We start from the raw sequence: 21,829 nt of genomic DNA on the forward strand, positions 1-21,829 counted from the left end.
TACAAATACTGTATGTGCCCTGATTCTTAAGGTGTTGAAGATGGGGTTTGGTGTTATAGAGAAGTTTGGATGAGGATGATCTTTTTCAATGAGTTTGATGGTGTTTGAAGATACCACCAACGCAATTCAACATGTACATGTAAGTGTAACCAAGTGGGTTCGGTTTAGAAATATTTCTTGTCGATCTGGTTTGGCTTCAACCAATTGCTCATATACTCTGTTGGAACTTTGTGGAATAGTTCTGTTTCTGTGTGGCTTAATGATAAAGTTTGAGGTTCTAAATACATTTGGAGTTTTGTAGTTTTATGAATCTCTTCGGGTATGTCTTTAACAGCTAATCATATCTGCTTTTAATTTGATAGCTAACAGTGGAATCAATGAGTATTACAACACAAGCATACATGTGACTATAACATTATCTTGAGAAACAGATGAGTTCATTCACCTATACGAAAGAACAAATAAGAAAACAACCTAGTGAAACTGAGATTATCCTAGAACCAAAAAGTATCTAAAGACTTCAACTTAAGGAGTAATACAACAAATCACATGTACGGCTCATCCGAACCTGTAAGAGAGATGGGACCGACTTTCCTGTAGCCTTCCAAAGTCGCGAGAACATAATAGTCGTTTCTTCTCTTGTGTGGTCTCTCCTTAAACCGCACAGCCAACACCACGAACCGCACAACAACTCCAACAGCGATCTTGGAGAGATCATCTTTTTGAAAATACGATTTCTCGTTCTCAGACTGCGAGTGGACATAATGGTAATCCGGCATTTTCAAGAGCGAGAGGTATGCGTATCTAAGTGGTCCTGACCTGATGAAAACTCCGTTCCACAATACTTGTTTTACAATCCCTTGCAAGACATCTCCTCTTGCAGGCAAGAATGTGCGGCATGTGAAGGAGACCGGGAATGTGAGGGTGCGTTCTTGATGATTGTCTTCGTTGTTGTTCTTCTTGTCACCGATACTTTTTAGAGCGGTGATGCCGAGATAGAATCCGTGTTCCCTGCATGCTTTCTCGTGTATAAGATCTTGGAGAAGTTTGAATAGAATCTGTTGGTGAGGCGATTGGCCATTCAAGTGGTCGGCAAATATAGCGACGTCCCGAGATATTTCTACTTCTGAAATCATCCGGTTCAACTGTCACCAGAGGAACCACAGGAGACTATAGGTTCAAAGAGGATTCATATCAAAAGACACAGACACAAGTAGATAAGGGTCACACATTATTCATAGAAAAAAAACACAACCGAAAATGAGTCCTAAAGTGTAAATGATAACCATCAAGCCCTCAATAAAGATTATAAAGCAGTAAAAACGCAGGCCATAAACGCAGATACCAAATTTTATGATGTCTATATAGGTTCAACTTAGAGGATTTAACCATATATGGTACTTGCATAAGAAGAACTTAGAGCTGCTAAGAGTTAACTGATCAGCTTACTCAATTCTACATCAGAGCAGATAAATCAACCAAGAGATAAATTCAAAGCAAAGTACTCAAAATTGGAACTGCTAAGATACATTAAACAAAACAAAAAAAAAAAAAGCACTAAAACTGCAGCAACAAGACCAGAGGATCAATAATATCTGAGAAAATCAAACAATCAGAAGTGATCCTAACGAGATACAAGAAGAATCCTTTCTCCCTTATCAAAGCAAACCACACTTAACCTTCCAGAGAAATAGACATTGATCCACGATTCCGACACTAACTTAGCTACAGAAACATAAGTACCAGTCTGATCTCAAAACTCAAAAGAAATCTCTTTTCGACTGATGACAACAAATTGGCGGAGGTATAAATGCCAATTAAAAAAAAAACGTTATAACAGTAAATGAAACACACCCTTCGATGCTGCTTCCACCATTTACAACCTCATTGACAGTGAAACCCAACATCGTGAATATCAAAAAGTTTGAATTTTTCCCTCTAGTTTTCAAAAACAATGATAAACAGAACCCATATCAAATCGAAACCAAAAAATCCAACCTTTTTATAATAATAATTACAAGTCCCAATTTCAACAACAACAACAACAAGAAAAGAAAAAAAAAGCGAAATTTTTGCAAAAAAGTTAAGTAGTAGGAAGAGAAAAATCTAACCTTGAAATCAAAAGTTGATATCACATAGATGACAGGATCCAAGAGATCGTAAAGGGGAGAGAGAGAAGCACCCTCAAGAATTTGATCATACAAAACAAAGAGATTTCTACTCATCTATCTGTTTTTGACTGATTAAAAAATATAGACCCAGTCATAAGGCGTACGTTACTGAACTCTCTTCATTTCTGATATTAGGCGCATGTTAGCCAAACTCAAATATAAATTTCTATTATGCGCCTTCTTTTTGGATCATGTTTGTTAAAAGAGCTATGTTCTTGGTCTGGTTAAGATAAACCAAGTATCCAAACAACCCTATAATCATCTCGAACATCTTTCCCCGCCATGGATAACACAGGCTCAGAGCTTTCGTAGTATCGTTAGCTCAAGGAATCAAAGCTCAAGACTTTTTTGATTGTATCTTTAAGGAATCGTATTTTATTCGAGTTACCCAATTGAGAGTGTTTTGTGTCAGAAATGGCGATTACTTCAAGTCGCCATTTTTGTCCAACGACGACGACGACAACTACTTCGGCGAAAATATTCGATTCGTTGGGAAGCTCCTTCTACAAGTTCCATGGAACCAGTTCATCGCTTTCACTCAGGTCTTATAACAGTGCTACTTCGAGGAGATTTGGTTTCTCTTATATGAAAAAGGTTAAACGATTATCGTGTGAAGGTAGTAGGAATGAGAATTGGAGTAGAACACAGAAGCAGATTCAGTATAGACCTTCAAAGGTTGTGTTGAATCGTAGAAAAGAAGAGAGATTTGCGGATTTAGGTCTTATGCGTGGTGAGAATAGTAGTCCAAGTAGTGATGTTGGTGGTGGTGGGAGTAGTAGTACAATGGAAAAGATTGTGGAGAGATTGAAAGAGTACGGATTTGTAGATGATGATCAGTTTCAGAATAAGGAAGTTGAACAAGAGAGAAGGATTGAGAAAAAGTCAGTGGAGGATAGGGTTTATGTTGGAGAAGGAGAAGAAAGAGGTGGATTCTCGGAGGAATCACCATTTGGTGTATTTAAAGGGAATGATGAAGTTAGGTTTCCTTGGGAGAAGGTTAGTTCTAAGGATGAGAAGGAGTTGGTAAATGGAGAATGGACAGCTAAGAAGGTGAGTAGGTACTCGTTGGCGGAGATGACTCTTTCGGAATCAGAGATGAACCGATTGAGGAATGTGATGTTTCGAACAAAGAGCAAGATGAGAGTTACGGGTGCTGGTGTTACTCAGGCTGTGGTAGATGCAATTCAGGATAAGTGGAAGAGCTCAGAGATTGTGAGACTCAAGATTGAAGGATCAAGTGCACTTAACATGAGAAGGATGCATGAGATAGTAGAGGTTTTTATTCTTATGAGCCCCCAATCAGTGTACAATGATATATGGAGTTTTTAAATTGAGAAGTAGTACTTTGTTTCTTATGTCCTTTCTTGTTCATGGTCTAGTGTAATACTAATTATGTCTTCACTGTAACAGAAAAAAACTGGTGGTTTGGTGATTTGGAGGTCAGGGACTTCTATGGCCTTGTACAACTACAAAGGTGGCAGCAACAGGCATGCATCAGGGAACCTGAACAAGCAAATATACAGAAGAACAGAGGCATCACCGTCTTCGTTACCTAGAAGTACAAGTACAGTTGATCATAGTGTTCAACAAGTGCATCTTCCTCAGCAGCTAGAGAAGGAGACAACCATTGTGGTAAATAATGACAGAACATCCCAACAGGAAGTAGAATATGAAGATGAAATAAATGAACTGTTAGAGGGTCTTGGTCCTCGGTACACGGACTGGCAGGGAGGTTATCCATTACCTGTTGATGCTGATTTGCTTCCAGGGATCGTTCCTGGTTACGAACCTCCTTTCAGAGTACTTCCTTATGGAGTGAGATCAACTTTGGGAACAAAGGAGGCAACCGCTTTAAGAAGACTTGCTACAGTTCTTCCTCCACACTTTGCTTTAGGTATTGGATTTCCTTTATGACTTTTTGTAGAACCTAATAAAGTCTTTGAAGAGTGAGAATTTCTTTTGATGTACAGGTCGAAGTAGACAGATGCAAGGGTTGGCAACAGCCATGGTTAAGTTATGGCAAAAGAGTTTGATTGCCAAGGTTGCCCTCAAACGTGGTGTACAACTGACTACCAGTGAGAGAATGGCTGAGGACATCAAGGTAATAAGGATTCAGAACCGAATCACATGTAATTGTTATTATATTAATGTAGATGTTTTTAGAACAAATTAGAAGGTGTCCATATTTGATGCTAACTGTTTGATATCATGACCTTGGTAAGTGACTGCAGAGATTGACGGGAGGTATGCTGCTCTCTAGGAACAAAGACTTCTTGGTTTTCTACAGAGGAAAGAACTTTTTGTCACTAGATGTAGCTGAAGCATTAATGGAGAAGGAGAGGCTTGTAAGGACTTTGCAAGACGAAGAGGAACAAGCACGTCTAAGAGCATCATCGGCTCTGGTTGTCCCAACTAATAAAGCTAATCAAAACCTTGATAGGACTTTGCAAGACGAAGAGGAACTGGCACGACTAAGAGCATCATCGGCTCTGGTTGTCCCCAGTACTAAAGTTAATCAAAACCTTGTTTTTGCCGGCACTCTTGGAGAAACTCTTGATGCAACTGGTAAGTGGGGAAAGAATCTGGATAACGATGATCATCTGGAGGAAATGAAACAAGAGGTTGAGAAATTGAGATCTGCAAAACTTGTCAGGAAGTTGGAAAGGAAACTTGCTTTTGTGAGTTCCTGACTTGACCCTGTACTTCCTACCTGTCAAGCTATGTTTCACATACTGAGTTAAGAGATTTCTCCTGGAATTAAACTGGTTATTAAATTTTAAATGAACTTTTCTAGGCTGAGAAAAAGTTGCTGAAAGCTGAACGGGCTTTAGCTAAGGTGGAGGAATCTCTGAAGCCAGCCGAGCAGAGAACAGACCTTGAGGGCATAACTGAGGAAGAGAGATTTATGTTCCAAAAGCTCGGATTGAAGATGAAAGCTTTCTTACTTCTTGGTAAACCATCTTTTTCGGATGTGTTGTGTAGTTAAGTATGTTTGACCTGTGCTCATTGGGATATGGACTCATCTGAGAAACTCGTATTGATTACTTCAGGTCGAAGAGGGGTGTTTGATGGGACTGTGGAGAACATGCATTTGCACTGGAAATATCGGGAGCTGATCAAGATTCTTGTAAAGGCAAAAACTTTTGAGGGTGCGAAGAAAGTGGCAATGGCCCTTGAAGCCGAGAGTGGAGGTATCCTGGTTTCTGTTGACAAGATTTCGAAAGGTTATGCCATAATCGTGTATAGAGGAAAAGACTATAAGCGGCCTTCTATGATGAGGCCTAAAAACCTCTTGACAAAGAGAAAAGCTTTAGCACGTTCGGTTGAGCTCCAAAAACGCGAGGTTCGTGATAAAAAAAAAATATGCAACAACGTTTGTTGATCTCAAAATCTGCAAACTTAAAATTGATTTCTACTTTTTGTGACCAATTAGGTGATAAACCTCAAGAACTAACACTTAGTTTGCTTCCTTGTTTTGATACTTTCTATTCAACAGGCTCTTATTAAACACATTGAGGCGGTACAGGCGAAGTCAGAGAAGTTGAGAGCTGAAATTGTATGGTTTGAATTATCTATATATCATTTACGAATCAAACAACAAACGCATATTCTTGTTCTGCAATGTTTTGCTAACCCAAGACCCTGAATCCATTTTGTCAGGAACAAGTTGAACTTGTAAAAGAGAAGGGAGATGAAGCGTTATATGACAAACTTGACATGGCTTATTCTTCTGATGAGGAGACCGAAGAAACAGATGTATGATATGTTTGCCCTATAATCTCTTTATTTTCTTGAATTTCCATCATTTGTTTTGAGTTTGATGTCCCATATTCCCCTGTTCTCTTTGGTTTATTGTAGGGAGAGCAAGATGACGTGTTTCTAGATACATACAAAGACGAGGGAGAAGATGGTGAAGGTGAGATCCAGGCCAAGGGTTCACTATCTGAAACAGAAATTGAATTTGATTCAGATGATGAACTCTGGGATTCAGATGAATCAGACACTGAGTTTGGTGATGATTTGGCGTCCTCCACAACACCAGAAGCAACCTTTGTAGATCTGCAGAATGAGGACCTTCATGTGCAACCATAAGCGGTAACAAAGAACGGATTGTGTGCATTGTGCAGTGAATTGATGCGTGAGATAAGTCTTGACTTGCTCGATGTTGATCAATAGTGAAAGATACTAAGTGCGTCACATGCAAAGATTTTAAGCTTTCGGAAGCTATGTAGATTTATATAGTTTATAAAATACACATCTCACTCTCCTCTGTAACAAGATAGGACTCAAATAATTTAGACCCACAAGTTTAAAGATACTATCCTACATGGTTCACCATCAAAACCACATGCCCTTCTCATACGAGTAGCAAGAAAAATACATTTCCCTGGGTTATATATGTATATGTTTCTCTTTTCTGTCAAGGGAAGATATAGTAAGAAATCCACAAGGTTTTTCACCTACGAGCCAGTCTCTGGCCAGCTCCAGCGAGTAAAGCCTTACCAATGACGCCGGTGTGAAGGCCGCAAGCCAATGCGACACCTCCTACAACGACCCATTTCCAGTCCATTCTCAAATGGTCCCGTTGTCTCCTTGCATAATCCATTGCTCTGCTTCTGTCTTCATCTCTTGAAGATGATTCTGCAGAATCCATGTTCAATTTTGTTGTGATCCTTGCCATTTGGGCGATATGTGATAGAGGTGAGCCTGATTTTCTGGCGGCCTGGTAGGCTCGTAAACCAGAGTTTAGCTTCTTGACGGCTCCCCACATGCCATGACGGACACCTAACTTTGCTACATCTTTTGGGATTCCCATATCTTCATAGTGGACTAGGGATACTTCACAAGCCGTTTGCTGTCCATCTCCTTTCCGGGATTCAACTGCATTTGTATTATATTTGCTTAAAAAACAAATTCTATCCCAGCTTAACAAAGAAGACTTGCATTTCAAAAGGCTTACCTGCTCTGATAACCCAACTCGAGAAATAAAGCTCAACACGCCTTGGCTTATCACGCTTTGGTAGAGCTGGATAAGGAACTCCCTACAATATCGAACAGATGTTAGGTATAGTTCTAAGATTTGAGCTTCATTTAGTGATGGATAAACCTAACAAAGAAGATAACCTTATGCTAATGCATTATAGAGATAAGGCGCTTATCTTCTCTGATATATCCATAAAATGCATCTCCCAGAGAAGTAGAAGCATGTTCCATGAAATATCAAAGAAGATAAGCGCCTTAGTACTGAGCTTTGAGCATTGTTTCACCATAGAAACTTAATGTGAGGTTTAAGTGAAACAGATGTTGGATTTTTCTTTATTTGACCCATGTTTTTCACTGATTTAGTGATGATTCAATGAAACTTGATAGAACTGGAAACTAAGTGACAAGTATCTCCACGCATTTAGAATTCTCAAAGCCAAACTTTGATGTTCTTTCTCCTACAGAGATAAATGCTACACGCAATCGACCCGTGGAAGGCAACAACAAGTTAACGTAGTATGACATTACCTTTGTCACACAATAAAACTTCTTTCCCGACTCCCATATTCTCCGGCCAATGATATAGTCTCGGTCACTACAGAAAAAGGGAAACTGCAAACAAAAGAAATTAGTAATGACAATTAAACTGGGAGTTGCTAACTAAGATGACCAAAGTATCAATAGTCCAGAAACCTTTTTTCTCCACTGGACAATCATTGTTCCTGTCTGAGTGTCCTCCTCCAAAGTTTTGAAGTTGGCAAGCATAAAATCCCATTTAGGTCGAAACTCATCATCCCAGAAGAAATCCCTAACAATATCTGGAGTTGCATCCTCAAACACAGTTTGACTGCGATAAATAACTGGACCTGACTGAAAAACAATACAACCTTTCAGGCTAAAAACACAAGCAGATAAAATGTTTCTACATCTAGTAATTAAAAATTCCCCAATTCTATAGAGCAAGAAAACAGTTTTCAAGTAAAAAAGGTCATAAAAATGCCACACAAAGGAGTAAATGCAGCAATGCATCAGATGGTGCCCAAAAGAACCGAAGCTAAACAAGGAAACACAATGAATATTATTAAAAACCACAATGGATAGATCATTAAACAAATGATCGTCCATAGCTATCCCAAAGAAACATACCTCCCACATAAATTACCAATAATCTAAAAGCAGGTCTCTGAATCATATGCCAAACAAATTTCTCTAAAGCGTTTAATTTTCCAACAAAGTATCTGGCCTACTACTCAATGAGTTAGCTATTTCCTTAATCTACATGATTCAGTACCATAACAAAACGGATACAAAGCAAAGAGTTAAAAATGTGAGATTACCTCAGGCTCATGACGCCAAGCCTGGTAGCTCATATTAGGAGTAGTCTTATCCATCATAGGTTGCCACTCCATATTTGCATTCCCAACTTCAAGCAGCTGAAGCAGATGCTCTAAATCATTCTCTGTCACAATATCCTCTGTCACCAATGTTGTATTATTGCTACCCCTGCAATACAAATACCCTCATATTATAACCAAAATCAATTAACCCATAAAAAAAAAAAAAAAAAAATCACTTCTTTTCCCCAATGTGATTGCTATACTAAAAGATAATGCAAACTAAATACCTTAATCTAGCTCAATTAAAAAGCAAACGTTACGTTTCAAAACAGAGAACCAAACTTGTATATCTATATTGCTTCAGCTAATATCATATACACTAACCCCGATTCATCAGTTTCTTCAACAGGGGAAGCAGACCCAACCGACGATTTATTAGCTCTGTTGTCGTTCCTAGACCAGATGGTGCGACAAACGGAGAAAGCAGAGAGAGCGGTGAAAGCAAGCCAAAGACGACGAGCACCAAAACCAGGAGGTGCAGTCCAAAGAAACCGAAGCTTAGAACGAAACCCTAAATAGATCAATCCGGTCCATCTAGGACGCCAAGACCATCCGATCAATAAACCGATCATAACAGCAAGCCAAATCGGGACTGCACATAGCAAGACGTCGACGAATGTTTCTGTAAACGAAGGGTTCTTGAAGAAATGCAACAGATCAGAATAAGTCTCATCATCCATGGCGGTGGGGTTCTTTTTTTTTTTTAATCCAATTTGGATGAGAAAAAAAATGTTAGATTCCCGGAGGAAAATGGGATTCTGAGATCGCCAGAAATTTAAACGACATGAATCATGAGAATCCAAGACGAAGACGAAGACGACGGAGAAGAAAGGGATAATATAATTTTTTTTTTTAATTTTAATTGGGTTTGGTGATTTTAATCGGAAAAAAAAATAAAAAATGATATTTGCTGTGCTTGAAACGACGTTGGCGGGTGATAAGAGATGATAAGGGGGGATACAGCACGGTGGAGATGACGTGGCGCTTTCGTTGACCGACAATATATTAACTACGCGTCGGATCTAAGCGCGTTTGTGTTCGGTAATGAGAGGAATATACTCTCAATAATTAATTATTGTTGTTGGGTTTTAGATTATAGAAGCAACGTTTTGTCAAATACTAATGGGTCATTTACTCATTAGGATAAGATTTAAGAGCCTAATTAGTAATGAATGTTATAGATTATAGAAGGGTAAAGATTTTGTTGAACGGATTATTAGCAAAGAAAAGAAGATTTTGAGGAATTTTTTTTACTGAGAATATAGCAGCTACATGAGGATTGAGGAGGTGAGAGAGACGCGGGGATAAGGGAGCGTGTAGAAAAGAAAGGTAAAGAAAAAAAGTGGATAAGAGAGAGATAAGTTAGCAGAGTGATTCACGTGTGTTGCTGGGATGTTGGGGTAATTATATGCCTCTTATACAGTGGTTCGGCCTGTAGCTTTTAGCCATCTAATGTTTCACACTTAGGTGGTGGTGTAAGCCTTTTTTAGGCCCATTTACACTGTGTTGATTCTCAAATAGAATTTTTTTTGTTTTTGTGGGTTATTGGTTTTATGATTTTTGTTATGAATTTCTATCGATTTGGAAATTAAAAAAAATGATGTGTTATTCAATTATTGATTTTAAAATACTTATCAAGATAATGTGTTATTGGTTATATAATTTATAAATCCTACTATATTAATTGTGAAGTACAAATATGAAATTAACATTCGAATGTATAAAAAATTATAATGAAATGCCATTAGAAATAGTACAAACAAAGATAAAATCATTAAGGGTACTAAAGACAATTACTCATCTAATTAAAATATTAATTGGCGTAAAAATAAAAATTAGTGCAACTAAATACCGATATACTTGCACCTAAAATAAGACATCACTAGGTACCAACCCGTACATAGGGCGGGATAAATCGATTCAAATAAAAATTATGAATAATATTATTATTTAAGATTTAAGATTTGTTTGTATAAATAAAATCTGTAAGTAAAGTTTTTAATCTGTTTATTCAAGTTTGCGTTTAATTTGTGTAAAAATATGTTTAATCCGTAAAATATGTAAACGTGAACAAAAATTTAAACCTAGCGGAGAAAGTTTTGATGTATTTTTGTGTTTCTAAAATCAAATTCATATCTTTTATGGTTCACATGGTTATCTACATCACTATGTCATTTAATAGATAAATAAATATTTTTTAGACTAACTGGTTTAATTTAAAATAATCCTAAGTGTAAAAATGCAATGAGAAAATTGTATAAAAAATGGTAAATAATAAAAAAAGTGTAGTTCTGGTGGAAAGTTATAGGGCAAAATGATTGTCTAGGGTTTTCAAAAAATTCAATAGCATGGATACCATGTTAAGATTGCTGAGCGACATATATTTAAATAGTCATTAGAATTTTTATATAGGAGAAAAAGGTTTTGTTTTTCAAAACTTTAAATTGGTGAATAGTTATAAGATTGTATAATTAGTGCAACTAAATACCGATATACATGCACCTAAAATAAGATATCATTATAGCTTCTCTCTCACACTCTTTCTCTCCCATTTTCACGAAGGTGAAAAAAACAATAAGATGAAAAGCCCCGTTAATGACATAATCTATAGTAATTATGTTTCGATATTATCATTAGAAAAAATTTCACATAACTAACATATTATTATTAATAAGGTTATGAGATATCCACTCAAACAAGCATAATCATTGACGACGTACCCCGGTGAATAGAAGCAAAATACGAGAAGATGATTTATCAGACTCTTCAAATGGTAGATATAATTTTGACGGAACTTCACTTATTTAACTAATTATAAATGAATCACTCTGTTCAAAGTGTAGATGATTCAGAAAATTATGGTGAACAAGTTTTTGGTTGTAGTAATTAATAAGAATGATCTAAAACACCATTATATAAATTCTGTAAAAAACATTTCTAACATACAAATTATTATATATAAGCAAACAAAATTATAACACAAAGGATTATTAATAACATAACAACAACAAAAATTTATATCAGATAAAAAGTTCAGTCTGCGGTTTACCGCAGGTTAATACCTATTATTTAATTAAAATCATATGTTATTCATTTAATGATTTGTTTTTGGATTTCAAAATCCACATTATGTTTTAAATGGATTTAAATGGATTTGAAAGCGTAAAATAGAATGATTCAAATCCAAGGATAAAACATGTTATTTCAAAATTCATATGTTTTGATTTCTATTATTTACAATTCTATATGGATTTAGAAATCACATCTCCAATAACAGCCCTTAAATTAATGTTTTTGTCTTTTTTATAGTTTAATATTTATTTATATTTTTAAGTATAACATAATATATGTATTTTGTTTCTGATTTTACCACATTTGTACTTTTATTCTGATTGTCTAGATCCTCTTTTTGGATTGTATATCTTTTGTACGATGATTTTTTATATTAATACTCCATCTATTTCAAAATATTGGATGTTTTAATTAAAAGCAGATTAAGAATTGACTACTTTTAAAAATTTCATCAATCATAAACAAAACTACATAATAAAAATTATTAAATTAATCAAAAAGTTGCATAGAAACTTGAAAACATATATTATGAATCACAAAAACTTTTCTAAAATATCATATGTTATGAAACGGAGGAGTATAAGTTATTTTGACGAAAAGTCGAAAAGTATCATATTTAGCATTTTACATTTAAACGTTAACCGCTTAAAATTACATAAAATTAGTAATAAAAATAATCAAATACTTTCGATTAAGAATCAAACTAACAAATTGAATTAATGTTTGTGGTGGAACAAACACTCACACGGGCAAAGGAGATGTGACTTTTCTTGGCTACAAAAGTCCGGACCTAGACGGTTATAAGGAGAAGTCTGGTCTTTGGAATGATGTTGATCCTCATGATGGGAATGATGTGGAGGATCTTCCTCGACCAGGAAAGAAGGCCAAAAAAGTTCCATACTTCTACCAATCGTGCAAAAGGCCTTTCAAGGACGAGGCTGCTCTCAGTGCCCACGAGAAGGGCAAACACGGGGTTTCTGAGATGATATGATGGTTATGGTGGTAAACGGACACAAGTTTAGATGATTGGATGGTTATTTTTCGAGTAATTTTTCGGTGATATAATATGATATTTGGCGGATTACTTGTGACTTCTGAGATTTTGGAGACTTAAGTTTAGTTTCTCCTCTGTAATAAGCTACTTAACTAAGCTACTTAACTAAAATATCATTGAAAAAAAAAAGACTCATTCCGACCTTTTGAGAGTATAGAATTGAGAAATAACTCTAACAAGATAAGCAAACCAGCGATTACACCCATAAATCTAGAGAGAGAACGATTATAAGATTAATTTAAGAAAAATCTCATAATGAAGAAGATGAACAGATCCACACTTTTTTGTTAAGAAGGATGAACAACATGTTCTTCAACCGTCTGTCTCCACCTATGCAAATGCAATATGAGATTCTTTTGGCCTAATAAAAGATGTTGTTTTAGTCAATGTTGTCAATGGTCTTGAAAGGTGATTAAGTTTCTGGAAAAGTCGCTTGTAATATCCTGCTAATCTCAAAAATCTCCTCGATTGCTTCAGATTCGAAAGAACTGGCCAATTTGCAACTATTGTTGGCCCAAAAAAATTTGATGCTTCAAACAAATCAAAAATTGATGCGTCAATGTTTCTTTTGTTGGATAGACTTAGTTAGAAGTTATCCTATTCCTAACTAAAGTGTGTTTTGTTAAAGAGATAAGGATGAGTTTGGTTTAGGAGTTATCTAAACCAAATGTTATTTCAATTAGGAATAGGATTGACGATTATATAAATTAGGGTGTTGAGTTTTGACACAACCTTAAGAGAGTTTGAGAGATTGAGAACTTAGTTTTCGATGAATTTTTCTAAGCTAATAAAAGAAGAGTTGTTCTTTTAAGTTTGATCTCAAAGCTTGAAAACAATAATTGGTATCAGAGCTTCAGACGATTATCAAAGATGGGAGATCTTACCATCTCAACCATCACATCAAAGGAAGGAGGAGGAGGATCTCCTTCTATCTCATGTCTGATGTAAATACAGTGAACTACACCGTATGGGCCATGAAGATGAGGATTGCGCTTAGGGTCCATAAAGTGTGGGAGGTTATAGAACCAGAATCTGCAACAGACGCCATCAACGTTGACAAAAACAACATGGCGATTTCCTTGCTTGTCAATCCATACCCGAATCTCTTACCTTGCAAGTCGGCGAACTTGACTCGGTGAAGAAGATGTGGGAAGCAATCAAGGCAAGACATGTGGGAGCAGAAAGGGTGAAAGAGGCTCGTCTGTAGACTCTTATGGCCAAGTTTGATCGTTTGCGTATGAAGGACACCGAGAAGGTCGATGATTTTGTGGGAAGACTATCTGAAATCTCAGCCAAGATGGCTGCACTAGGAGAAAATCTTGAAGAATCAAGGATGGTGAAGAAGTTTTTAAAGTGTCTTCCAAGAACAAAATTTATACACATGGTTGCATCGTTGGAGCAAGTGTTGGATCTCAACACCACAAGTTTCGTGGACACTGTTGGACGCTTAAAAGCATATGAAGAACGAATCTCAGAGGAAGCAGAGATACAAGATGACCACACCAAGCTGCTCTATGCGAACATGGAGGGACAATCTAATTACACAAACCGTGATTATAACGGAGATTATCGAAACAGGGGACGAGGTGGAAGATCCTTTTACAGAGGTAGAGGTCGTGGGCGGTTTGGTGGAGGACGAGGTTTTGGCGGAGGTCGAGACTTGTCTACAATAACATGCTTTCGTTGCGACAAGACCGGACACTTCACTTTCAATTTCCCAGATCGATTGCTTAAGTTGCAAGAAACACATGAAGATGAGAAAACTGAAACACAAGATGCACGAGATTGTCTTCTTGAATGAAGAACGATGCATACCAAGCAAGTTTGAAACAAATACAAGGGAAGAGAATGTTTGGTACCATGATAATGGAGCCAGTAACCACATGTCTGGATACCTACGCTATTTTGATTCGATTGACACTTCTATCACTGGGAAGGTACGTTTTGGAGATGACTCTCGAATAGATATCAAAGGGAAAGGATCCATTGCTTTTACTGATATGTACGGAGAGCCACGAGTTATGACAGACGTCTACTATATACCAAACCTGAAAAGCAACATCATAAGTCTCGGGCAAACCACTGAATCAGGATGTGACATAATACTAAGAGGAGGAATCTAAACTATGCACGATCAACACGGGAAACTACTTGCTAAAGCTGAACGGTCATTAAACTGTCTCTACAAAGTGAGAATGGGGATCAGAGGTACTACGTTCAGAGATACTACGAACCTCAACTTTTCACAAACAAGCAACGCTAGTAGGTGGCATGCGAGATTGGGGGACGTAAACTCGACAACATTAAAGTCAATGTTTGAAAAGAAGTTTGTCCAAGATACTACGGATGTCAATTTTTAGAAGGAGATTTGCGGCTCATGTTTACTCAGTAAACAAGTTAGACAAGTATTTCCACAAGCAACATCATATCGGGCAACCAATATGCTAGAATTGATTCATAGGGATCTTTGTGGACCTATAACTCCAAGCACAGCTACAGGAAACAGGTATATTTTTGTCCTTGTTGATGATCATACTCGTTACATGTGGACATCTTTGCTAAAGGAGAAAGGAGAGGCTCCGTTATATAGTTTTTTTTATTACTCAAGTTATATCGGTTTGGGTTTATAAAGGATGATTAGGATTTATATTTTTCAATGAAAAAAATTATATGTTGGTTTGGGTTTATAATAGAGGATTCGGGTTATATATATTTTAAATGAAAAAATGATATTTCAGTTTGGGTTTATAAAAAAATGTTAAGGTTAAGATTTTACAACTAAACAAAATTATATGTTGGTTTGAATTTGCAAAAGAGTGGTTAGAGTTTAGATTTTACAATTAAACAAAATTATATGTCGGTTTGGATTTACAAAAAAACTGGTTAGGGTTTTTAGGGTTTAAGATTTTACAATTAAACAAAATTATTTGTGGGTTTGGATTTATAAAAGAGTGATTAGGAGTTAGATTTTATAATTAAACAAAATTATATGTCTTTTTGGGTTTATGAAAAAGTGGTTAGGGTATAGGGTTTAGATTTTACAATTAAACAACATTATATTTCAGTTTAAGTTTATAAAAGAGTGGATAAGGTTCAAATTACGCAATAAAACAAAATTATATTGGGTTTATAAAAATGGCTAAGGTTTAGATTTTATACTTAAAAATATAATATAATCATAGAATTAATAATTTTAAAATTTATTGATCTACAAAATTTGTTTACTTTAATTAACAATTTGTTTCTTAAGAGGGGTGAATAACTAAAAACCAAAAAAATATCTAACCGAATTTAAACCGAAACTGAGATTGCAGTTTGAAATGATTTATATCCTTTTTCTCAAAATTGAGTTAGCACAGAGTCGTGCGAACAAATCTCACACGTGCTGAAGTCGCTTAACCCAAAAATTCAAATTGCCCATTCGGGACTCAAGTCAAGCTTCAAGCGCAACGGTTTGATTACAGTGAACAATGGGAACACCGTCGCTGAGATTAGCAATAGTCAAAGGTCCAAGAGAAGGCGATACTCTAGATTACAAACCCGGGTCTACGATTCGTATCGGTCGAATCGTTCGTGGTAACGAAATCGTAATCAAAGACGCCGGAATCTCCACCAAGCACCTCCGGATCGCAGAATCGGGTTCTGGGAATTGGGTAATCCAAGATCTTGGATCTTCCAACGGTACTTTACTGAACTCGAACGATCTCGATTCTGAGACGCCGGTAGATCTACGAGACGGCGATGTTATCAAACTCGGTGAGTATACATCTATTGTTGTGAACTTTATTATTGATGATGTTGTTCAGGAGGAGCAGAAGAAGAAGCTTCCGCCTCGACCAAGGAGGAACAATAAGCGTCAGGGTAATTCGGGGAAGCGAATTAGGGTTTCCGAAAGTAACGATTTTGGGGATGTCTCTGATGTGAAAAATGTTAATAAGCCGAGTTTTAGGGTTAGGAAAGTTAGAAAAATCGAGAATTCTGAGAAATTAGGGGTTTCTGATGGATTAGTAGAAGTTGAAGATTCAATTAAAGTTGAGATTGTGCAATGGGAGAGGAAGTTTTAGGGAGTGTAATCAAGAAGAGAGTGAACAGTAAGGCTACAAGGAGCAGGAGCATTGGAATTGTAGAAAAGGAAGAGACTTTGAAGGAGAAGAGGATTACGAGAAGCAAGAAGATTGATATTGTTGGGGATTCTTATTTGGAATTGGAGATGGTTTTAAAACGAGCCAGAAAGAGTTGTGGGAAGAAGAAGAAGAAGACAGCAGAGCAGAAGAGCTTTGAAGGTGAGGAGGATACTGATGCTGGAGTCCAAGGTCTAAGCTGTCCTGTTGAAGAAGATTTGAAGAATGAGCGTGGTACAGTGGTGGAGGTGGATTTAGGAAAGATGACATTAGGAGCATTGTTTAGTTTTCTGGAGGGTCATCTGTCAAAAGAGATCAATCAGGAGACCGAAAGTATGATTGAGCCCATGCGAAGTAAACCTCAGAGAGTTCGCGAGTTTGTTTCAGAGCAGAGACAAGTTCAGGCTAAAGCGTGTGTTTGTTGAATTGGAAAAGTGTGCAACTGCTATGTTGCACACCGAGCTTCACTTCATGGAATAAGAAACACATAGTTACAGGTACAAGTTTTCTTATTTTCTTGGCTGTGTAGCTTAGAGTTTGGACTGCAATGATTTACTTGCATTTGCTTTGCGTGTGAGACAAAGTAAACAGTGGAGTGTGTTTGAGTAGGTTTCATAAGTTTCAGGCTTGTGCCCATTATATAGTAGTAGGTTTCAAGGACATCGAGACTCATATCTCAGTCTTTTTAATTATACAAGTCCTGTTTCATTGACAATTTTATCTTAGCATACTGATGTTTGAATGCTTGAACAATTCATTTTACCAGATGACAAGAAGGCTGACGTCTTTGCTCTATTCTCTCTTTTCATCTCATGTGGTCAACGGCAAAAGCAAGTCCTTCAGAAGTGCCTCGAAAAATATCTTTAATTGGGTCTAGATATCTGAATATCTGACTGTAGCTTTAAATTTCTGAAAGATATATTGATAGCTCCATTTTGTTTTTGTCTCTTACCCGAGCCTGTAGTGTTTTTGTTGTCACGGGAATGCTCATATGTTACATCAAGCTACCGTGCAATCACACACCCTTCTTCTTCACTAACTCATTAAGTATTCTTGTTACCATGGAGTGACTTATTTCATTGATGTTATGTTAATATCTACTTGTTTCTGTAAACTTGATCTTAACTAGAAAAGGGTATGGTATGTAAATTTGACGTTTGAAGTGGAAAGATTGTGTTTGCCTTTTGGGTTCTTGAAAAGGCCAAAGGTTTAGGATCTCATTAACTAAGGTTAGTTAGTTAGCACTTTCACATGCTTCATCTTATTGTTTCATCAACATATTCATCACCTGTAAGTAAGGGATAAGGTTCTGCTTTTTGACATTTAAGGCTTTTTTTTTTTTTTTTGAGTTCACATGCTAAACCAAATCTTTCCTTTCTCACACCTATATGAATAGCCTTATACTACTATTAGCCTCAAAAAGACCACACTTCCACCAAAAAACTAACGATTCAATAACTGAGAGTGTACTCATCTCTTATGGCTCGTAACAAGCTTGAACTCCCTCTTGATTCTGAGGCCTACGAGATCATCTGCAAGATAGGAGTTGGTGTTAGTGCTTCAGTCTACAAGGCCATATGCATTCCCATGAACTCAATGGTAGTTGCCATCAAAGCTATCAATCTTGATCAGTCTCGGGCTGACTTCGACAGCCTTCGCCGTGAAACCAAGACCATGTCTCTGCTTTCTCACCCGAATATCCTCAATGCTTATTGTTCATTCACAGTTGATCGATGTCTTTGGGTGGTTATGCCTTTCATGTCATGCGGCTCTCTTCATTCCATCGTCTCTTCTTCTTTTCCTAGTGGGTTACCAGAAAACTGCATTTCCGTATTCCTCAAGGAAACTCTGAATGCAATCTCGTATCTTCACGATCAGGGTCATTTGCACCGTGACATCAAGGCCGGTAACATTCTTGTAGATTCTGATGGATCCGTAAAGCTCGCTGATTTCGGAGTATCTGCATCGATCTATGAACCTGTGACGACGTCCTCTGGAACCACATCGTCTTCTTTAAGGTTAACTGATATAGCGGGAACGCCGTATTGGATGGCTCCGGAAGTGGTTCACTCTCACACAGGGTACGGTTTCAAAGCAGACATTTGGTCGTTCGGGATAACAGCGTTGGAGTTAGCTCACGGGAGACCTCCGCTATCTCACTTACCGCCGTTGAAGAGTTTGCTCATGAAGATCACCAAAAGGTTTCATTTTTCTGATTACGAGATCAGTACAAGCGGAAGCAGCAAAAAGGGTAACAAGAAGTTCTCAAAAGCATTTAGAGAAATGGTTGGTTTGTGTCTAGAGCAAGATCCTGCTAAAAGACCATCTGCAGAGAAGTTGTTGAAGCACCCGTTCTTCAAGAACTGTAAAGGAGTCGACTTTGTGGTCAAGAACGTGTTGCATACTTTGTCAAATGCAGAGCAGATGTTTATAGAGAGTCATGTTTTGATCAAGAGTGTTGGAGATGATGAAGAAGATGAAGATGAAGAGATAGTGAAGAACAGAAGAATCAGTGGTTGGAATTTTCGTGAAGACGATCTCCAACTTAGTCCAGTATTCCCAACTACTGAATCAGACACTTCTGAGTCCAGTCCACGTATAGAAGATCAAATCCAAGACAAACCGGAAGAAGAAAACATCACAATAACCGGGTCTGAACTCGGTTTTGATTTGTCAAAGGAGGAAACTAAGAACCAGGAAGCTCAGGTTGTGGGGTTTGATAAAGATTTGGTGTTAGAGAAACTGACGGTGTTGAAGAAAAGTTTAGAGCATCAAAGAGCGAGAGTGTCGATTATAATCGAAGCATTGAGTGGGGAAAAGGAAGAGAAGAGTAGAGAAGAAGAGCTTCTAGAGATGGTGGAGAAGCTGAAGATTGAATTGGAAGCTGAGAAGCTAAAGACCTTGCGTGCTGAGAAAGATAGTGTTTTGGGTTAACTGTTTGTAAACTTGTTAGTATTGTTACCTTCCTATATGTTAAAATCATTTAGGTGGCTGCCGTAACATATTCTATATTATAAGTTTACAAATTTAAGAAAACTCAGGGTCGTATTGCCAAACTATGAAGAATATGTTTGCCTAAACAACAAATATATATTTCCTCCTCAGAAAACTGAATAAAGATCAATATTAAGTCAGAATACACTACAAAAAAATGTTGACTTGAGTTTACAAATATCAATATTTACTGATGCGAGTTCCTAGGATCAGTTCTACTTTCATATTAATGATGTTATGTAGTACTAATTTGATTGTGTTTTGCATTTTTAAACATCTTAATCTTAAAAGAAGAGAAAAAACTTAACACGGATTTCCAAATAACAAAGTTTGAAATTAAAATGCTCCTTCTTCAAGTTCTACCACCTCTACGATCATGGGCTAAAATAGATAAATCAGTTGGGCTAAAAATAAAATACTAATTCCAAAATAGTTCATCCTGTTTCTACAAGCCTAAGTAACTGACCCCAGTCGGTCCTAGTGCCTTGAATTTGGGTTTGCAAGTCATATATCCTAATCACATCGTTGATCAATCCGCTACAATGAATATACTCATCAGTCATCACATATGATTACAAGAACAAGATATAGTATGTCGCAGCATATTGGTGTCGGATTGTCTTATCACTCGAGTTCAAACGTACACTACACAATACATATTGTTAACAACAAGTCATTGTGGATGGGTATAGATTATATTTTCGTAGTTATGTTTATAACATATTACATATGCATAACATATTATAAAGTATTTGCAAAAAAATGTGTAAAAACATGTAAGAGTGATGATATACAATACTAGTAAAAATAAAAGAGAAGATGGAACAACATTATACTATTTCATTTTTATATTAAAAGATTACAATAAATGTTAGACAAATTTGGAGGTGAGGGTTGCCCGGTATCTACGGGAGGAAAAAGCAAGTACACGTGAGGATATGTTGAATCAGTCAAAAGCTGATCAGTTTCCACTTTTGTCTTTGTTTTTTTTTTTTTTTGTAAAAGGTTAAGCTTTATACAAAAAAGGAAAAAGAAACTAGAAAAGGAAACTAATACAACCAAAATATGAAGCTAACAGAGACGAAGAAGAAACAGTAGCTCCAGGTAGGGACAGGAGACGATCACAGATTGTACGATCCACTCCGGCTTGAACCGCTGAAGGAGGAGACGAGACGTTGGTGAAGATCCTGGCATTCCTTTCCCGCCAAAGAAGATAGCAGGTGACTTGGAGGACGAGTTTGACGATGGTTGCAGCGTTGGAACGTGGTTGTTGTTGCGCTACTTGAAGGATCCTGGTGGAGATAGAGCTTAGACCCGCTGGTGGAGATGATATGATTCTGCCCGCAAACGCACTCCGAAGAGTAAGCACACTGGAAAAAAAGATGTTCATGACTTTCAACCCTATTAGAACAGAGCACACAACTTGGCGAGACATTGATCCCCCAGTTTCTTTTGTCTTTGTTTCAGACTTTTGTTGCGCCTTTCCTATTTTTCTTTATTTTTCTCCATTGGAAATATAACAAAACACCAATCTTTTCTCTTCTTTTGTTATACGAATTTTATCATTTTCGAATTAATGATAACTACCTAAGAAATTAATACTCCATAAATATTACACTAATACATAAACTAGAACCAAATAATGAAAAACTATTTTTTGATAGTTAGCAAAGAGATATTAACATGTGGGATCGATATCTTACAATGTCAATACGCCTCCGATTACGCTTTGTCCAAATGATGTGACCCACATATAAAATCGGGTTACTGTATAATGTATGTTTAGGTAGAAGTTAGAACCGTAGAAATTAACTTAATGTTAGTTTATCCTACTGAAAATTTGGAAGTAGTAGCAAGAAATATTATCAGTTTCTAGGTTATGCTAGCTTAATGTTAGTTTATCGTTTTAAGCAAGAAGCTGGATTTAGATGAGTAATATCCAACTTTTAATCTCTTTAATTTATAGCCAAAATTTTAGTACATATTAGGAGTAGGACAACTCTAGATATGTTTGTTAAAGAAAACATACAAAATGGT

At 36.8% G+C, this 21,829-nt stretch overlaps 5 protein-coding genes and 1 pseudogene across 9 annotated transcripts; 3 read left to right on the top strand and 3 right to left on the bottom strand.

Annotated features, from left to right (window-relative positions):
* Positions 1-326: 326 nt before the first annotated feature.
* Positions 327-2,267, bottom strand: LOC104718983 (DNA-directed RNA polymerase subunit 7-like protein). Of its 2 annotated transcripts, none has more exons than XM_010436811.3 (2): positions 2,112-2,267; positions 327-1,145 (listed from the first exon to the last, which is right to left on the bottom strand). In XM_010436811.3, the coding sequence occupies exons 1-2, from the start codon at positions 2,223-2,225 to the stop codon at positions 546-548; spliced, it is 714 nt and encodes a 237-aa protein (XP_010435113.1). In that variant the 5' UTR covers positions 2,226-2,267; the 3' UTR covers positions 327-545. The 2 variants fall into 2 exon arrangements, with proteins under 2 accessions (XP_010435113.1, XP_010435114.1); XM_010436812.3 differs by having other exon boundaries at positions 327-1,170; positions 2,112-2,249.
* On the top strand, positions 2,115-6,515 carry LOC104718984 (CRM-domain containing factor CFM3B, chloroplastic). Of its 2 annotated transcripts, none has more exons than XM_010436813.3 (9): positions 2,115-3,446; positions 3,582-4,065; positions 4,142-4,272; positions 4,403-4,849; positions 4,966-5,122; positions 5,222-5,514; positions 5,668-5,727; positions 5,832-5,927; positions 6,030-6,515. In XM_010436813.3, the coding sequence occupies exons 1-9, from the start codon at positions 2,586-2,588 to the stop codon at positions 6,261-6,263; spliced, it is 2,763 nt and encodes a 920-aa protein (XP_010435115.1). In that variant the 5' UTR covers positions 2,115-2,585; the 3' UTR covers positions 6,264-6,515. The 2 variants fall into 2 exon arrangements, 1 of the variants encoding a protein (XP_010435115.1); XR_015568122.1 differs by having other exon boundaries at positions 2,404-3,446; positions 4,394-4,849.
* On the bottom strand, positions 6,377-9,597 carry LOC104718985 (uncharacterized). 2 transcript variants are annotated; one of them, XM_010436815.3, is made up of 6 exons: positions 8,876-9,597; positions 8,492-8,657; positions 7,848-8,024; positions 7,683-7,766; positions 7,132-7,213; positions 6,377-7,052 (listed from the first exon to the last, which is right to left on the bottom strand). In XM_010436815.3, exons 1-6 carry the CDS (start codon positions 9,229-9,231, stop codon positions 6,628-6,630), a joined length of 1,290 nt encoding a protein of 429 aa, XP_010435117.2. In that variant the 5' UTR covers positions 9,232-9,597; the 3' UTR covers positions 6,377-6,627. The 2 variants fall into 2 exon arrangements, with proteins under 2 accessions (XP_010435117.2, XP_087324425.1); XM_087468299.1 differs by having other exon boundaries at positions 8,492-8,651; positions 8,870-9,463.
* A 6,454-nt stretch (positions 9,598-16,051) lies between these two features.
* LOC147936106 (FHA domain-containing protein At4g14490 pseudogene) lies at positions 16,052-17,744 on the top strand (annotated as a pseudogene). Its single transcript, XR_015568123.1, has 2 exons — positions 16,052-17,295; positions 17,565-17,744. The product of XR_015568123.1 is annotated as an FHA domain-containing protein At4g14490 pseudogene (transcript).
* Positions 17,745-18,150: 406 nt separating this feature from the next.
* LOC104718986 (serine/threonine-protein kinase BLUS1) lies at positions 18,151-19,834 on the top strand. The gene has a single exon (XM_010436816.3). The coding sequence runs from the start codon at positions 18,278-18,280 to the stop codon at positions 19,730-19,732; it is 1,455 nt and encodes a 484-aa protein (XP_010435118.1). The 5' UTR covers positions 18,151-18,277; the 3' UTR covers positions 19,733-19,834.
* A 994-nt stretch (positions 19,835-20,828) lies between these two features.
* Positions 20,829-21,227, bottom strand: LOC147936107 (uncharacterized). The gene has a single exon (XM_087468593.1). The coding sequence runs from the start codon at positions 21,225-21,227 to the stop codon at positions 20,829-20,831; it is 399 nt and encodes a 132-aa protein (XP_087324719.1).
* Between the last annotated feature and the right edge of the window lie 602 nt (positions 21,228-21,829).

This window comes from Camelina sativa, chromosome 10 (genome assembly GCF_030686135.1).
Source record: "Camelina sativa cultivar CO46 ecotype springtype chromosome 10, ASM3068613v1".
Lineage (NCBI taxonomy): Eukaryota > Viridiplantae > Streptophyta > Magnoliopsida > Brassicales > Brassicaceae > Camelina > Camelina sativa.

Coding starts and splice junctions, on each gene's coding strand:
- LOC104718984 (XM_010436813.3), top strand. CDS start 2,586: ATGGCGATTACTTCAAGTCGCCATTTTTGTCCAACGACGACGACGACA. Junction 3,447..3,581: donor GGATGCATGAGATAGTAGAG/GTTTTTATTCTT, acceptor TCACTGTAACAG/AAAAAAACTGGTGGTTTGGT. Junction 5,928..6,029: donor AGGAGACCGAAGAAACAGAT/GTATGATATGTT, acceptor GGTTTATTGTAG/GGAGAGCAAGATGACGTGTT.
- LOC104718985 (XM_010436815.3), bottom strand. CDS start 9,231: ATGGATGATGAGACTTATTCTGATCTGTTGCATTTCTTCAAGAACCCT. Junction 7,767..7,847: donor TTGTCCAGTGGAGAAAAAAG/GTTTCTGGACTA, acceptor TTTTGTTTGCAG/TTTCCCTTTTTCTGTAGTGA. Junction 7,214..7,682: donor AGTTTTATTGTGTGACAAAG/GTAATGTCATAC, acceptor TCGATATTGTAG/GGAGTTCCTTATCCAGCTCT.
- LOC104718983 (XM_010436811.3), bottom strand. CDS start 2,225: ATGAGTAGAAATCTCTTTGTTTTGTATGATCAAATTCTTGAGGGTGCT. Junction 1,146..2,111: donor TATCAACTTTTGATTTCAAG/GTTAGATTTTTC, acceptor CTCTGGTGACAG/TTGAACCGGATGATTTCAGA.
- LOC147936107 (XM_087468593.1), bottom strand. CDS start 21,227: ATGTCTCGCCAAGTTGTGTGCTCTGTTCTAATAGGGTTGAAAGTCATG.
- LOC104718986 (XM_010436816.3), top strand. CDS start 18,278: ATGGCTCGTAACAAGCTTGAACTCCCTCTTGATTCTGAGGCCTACGAG.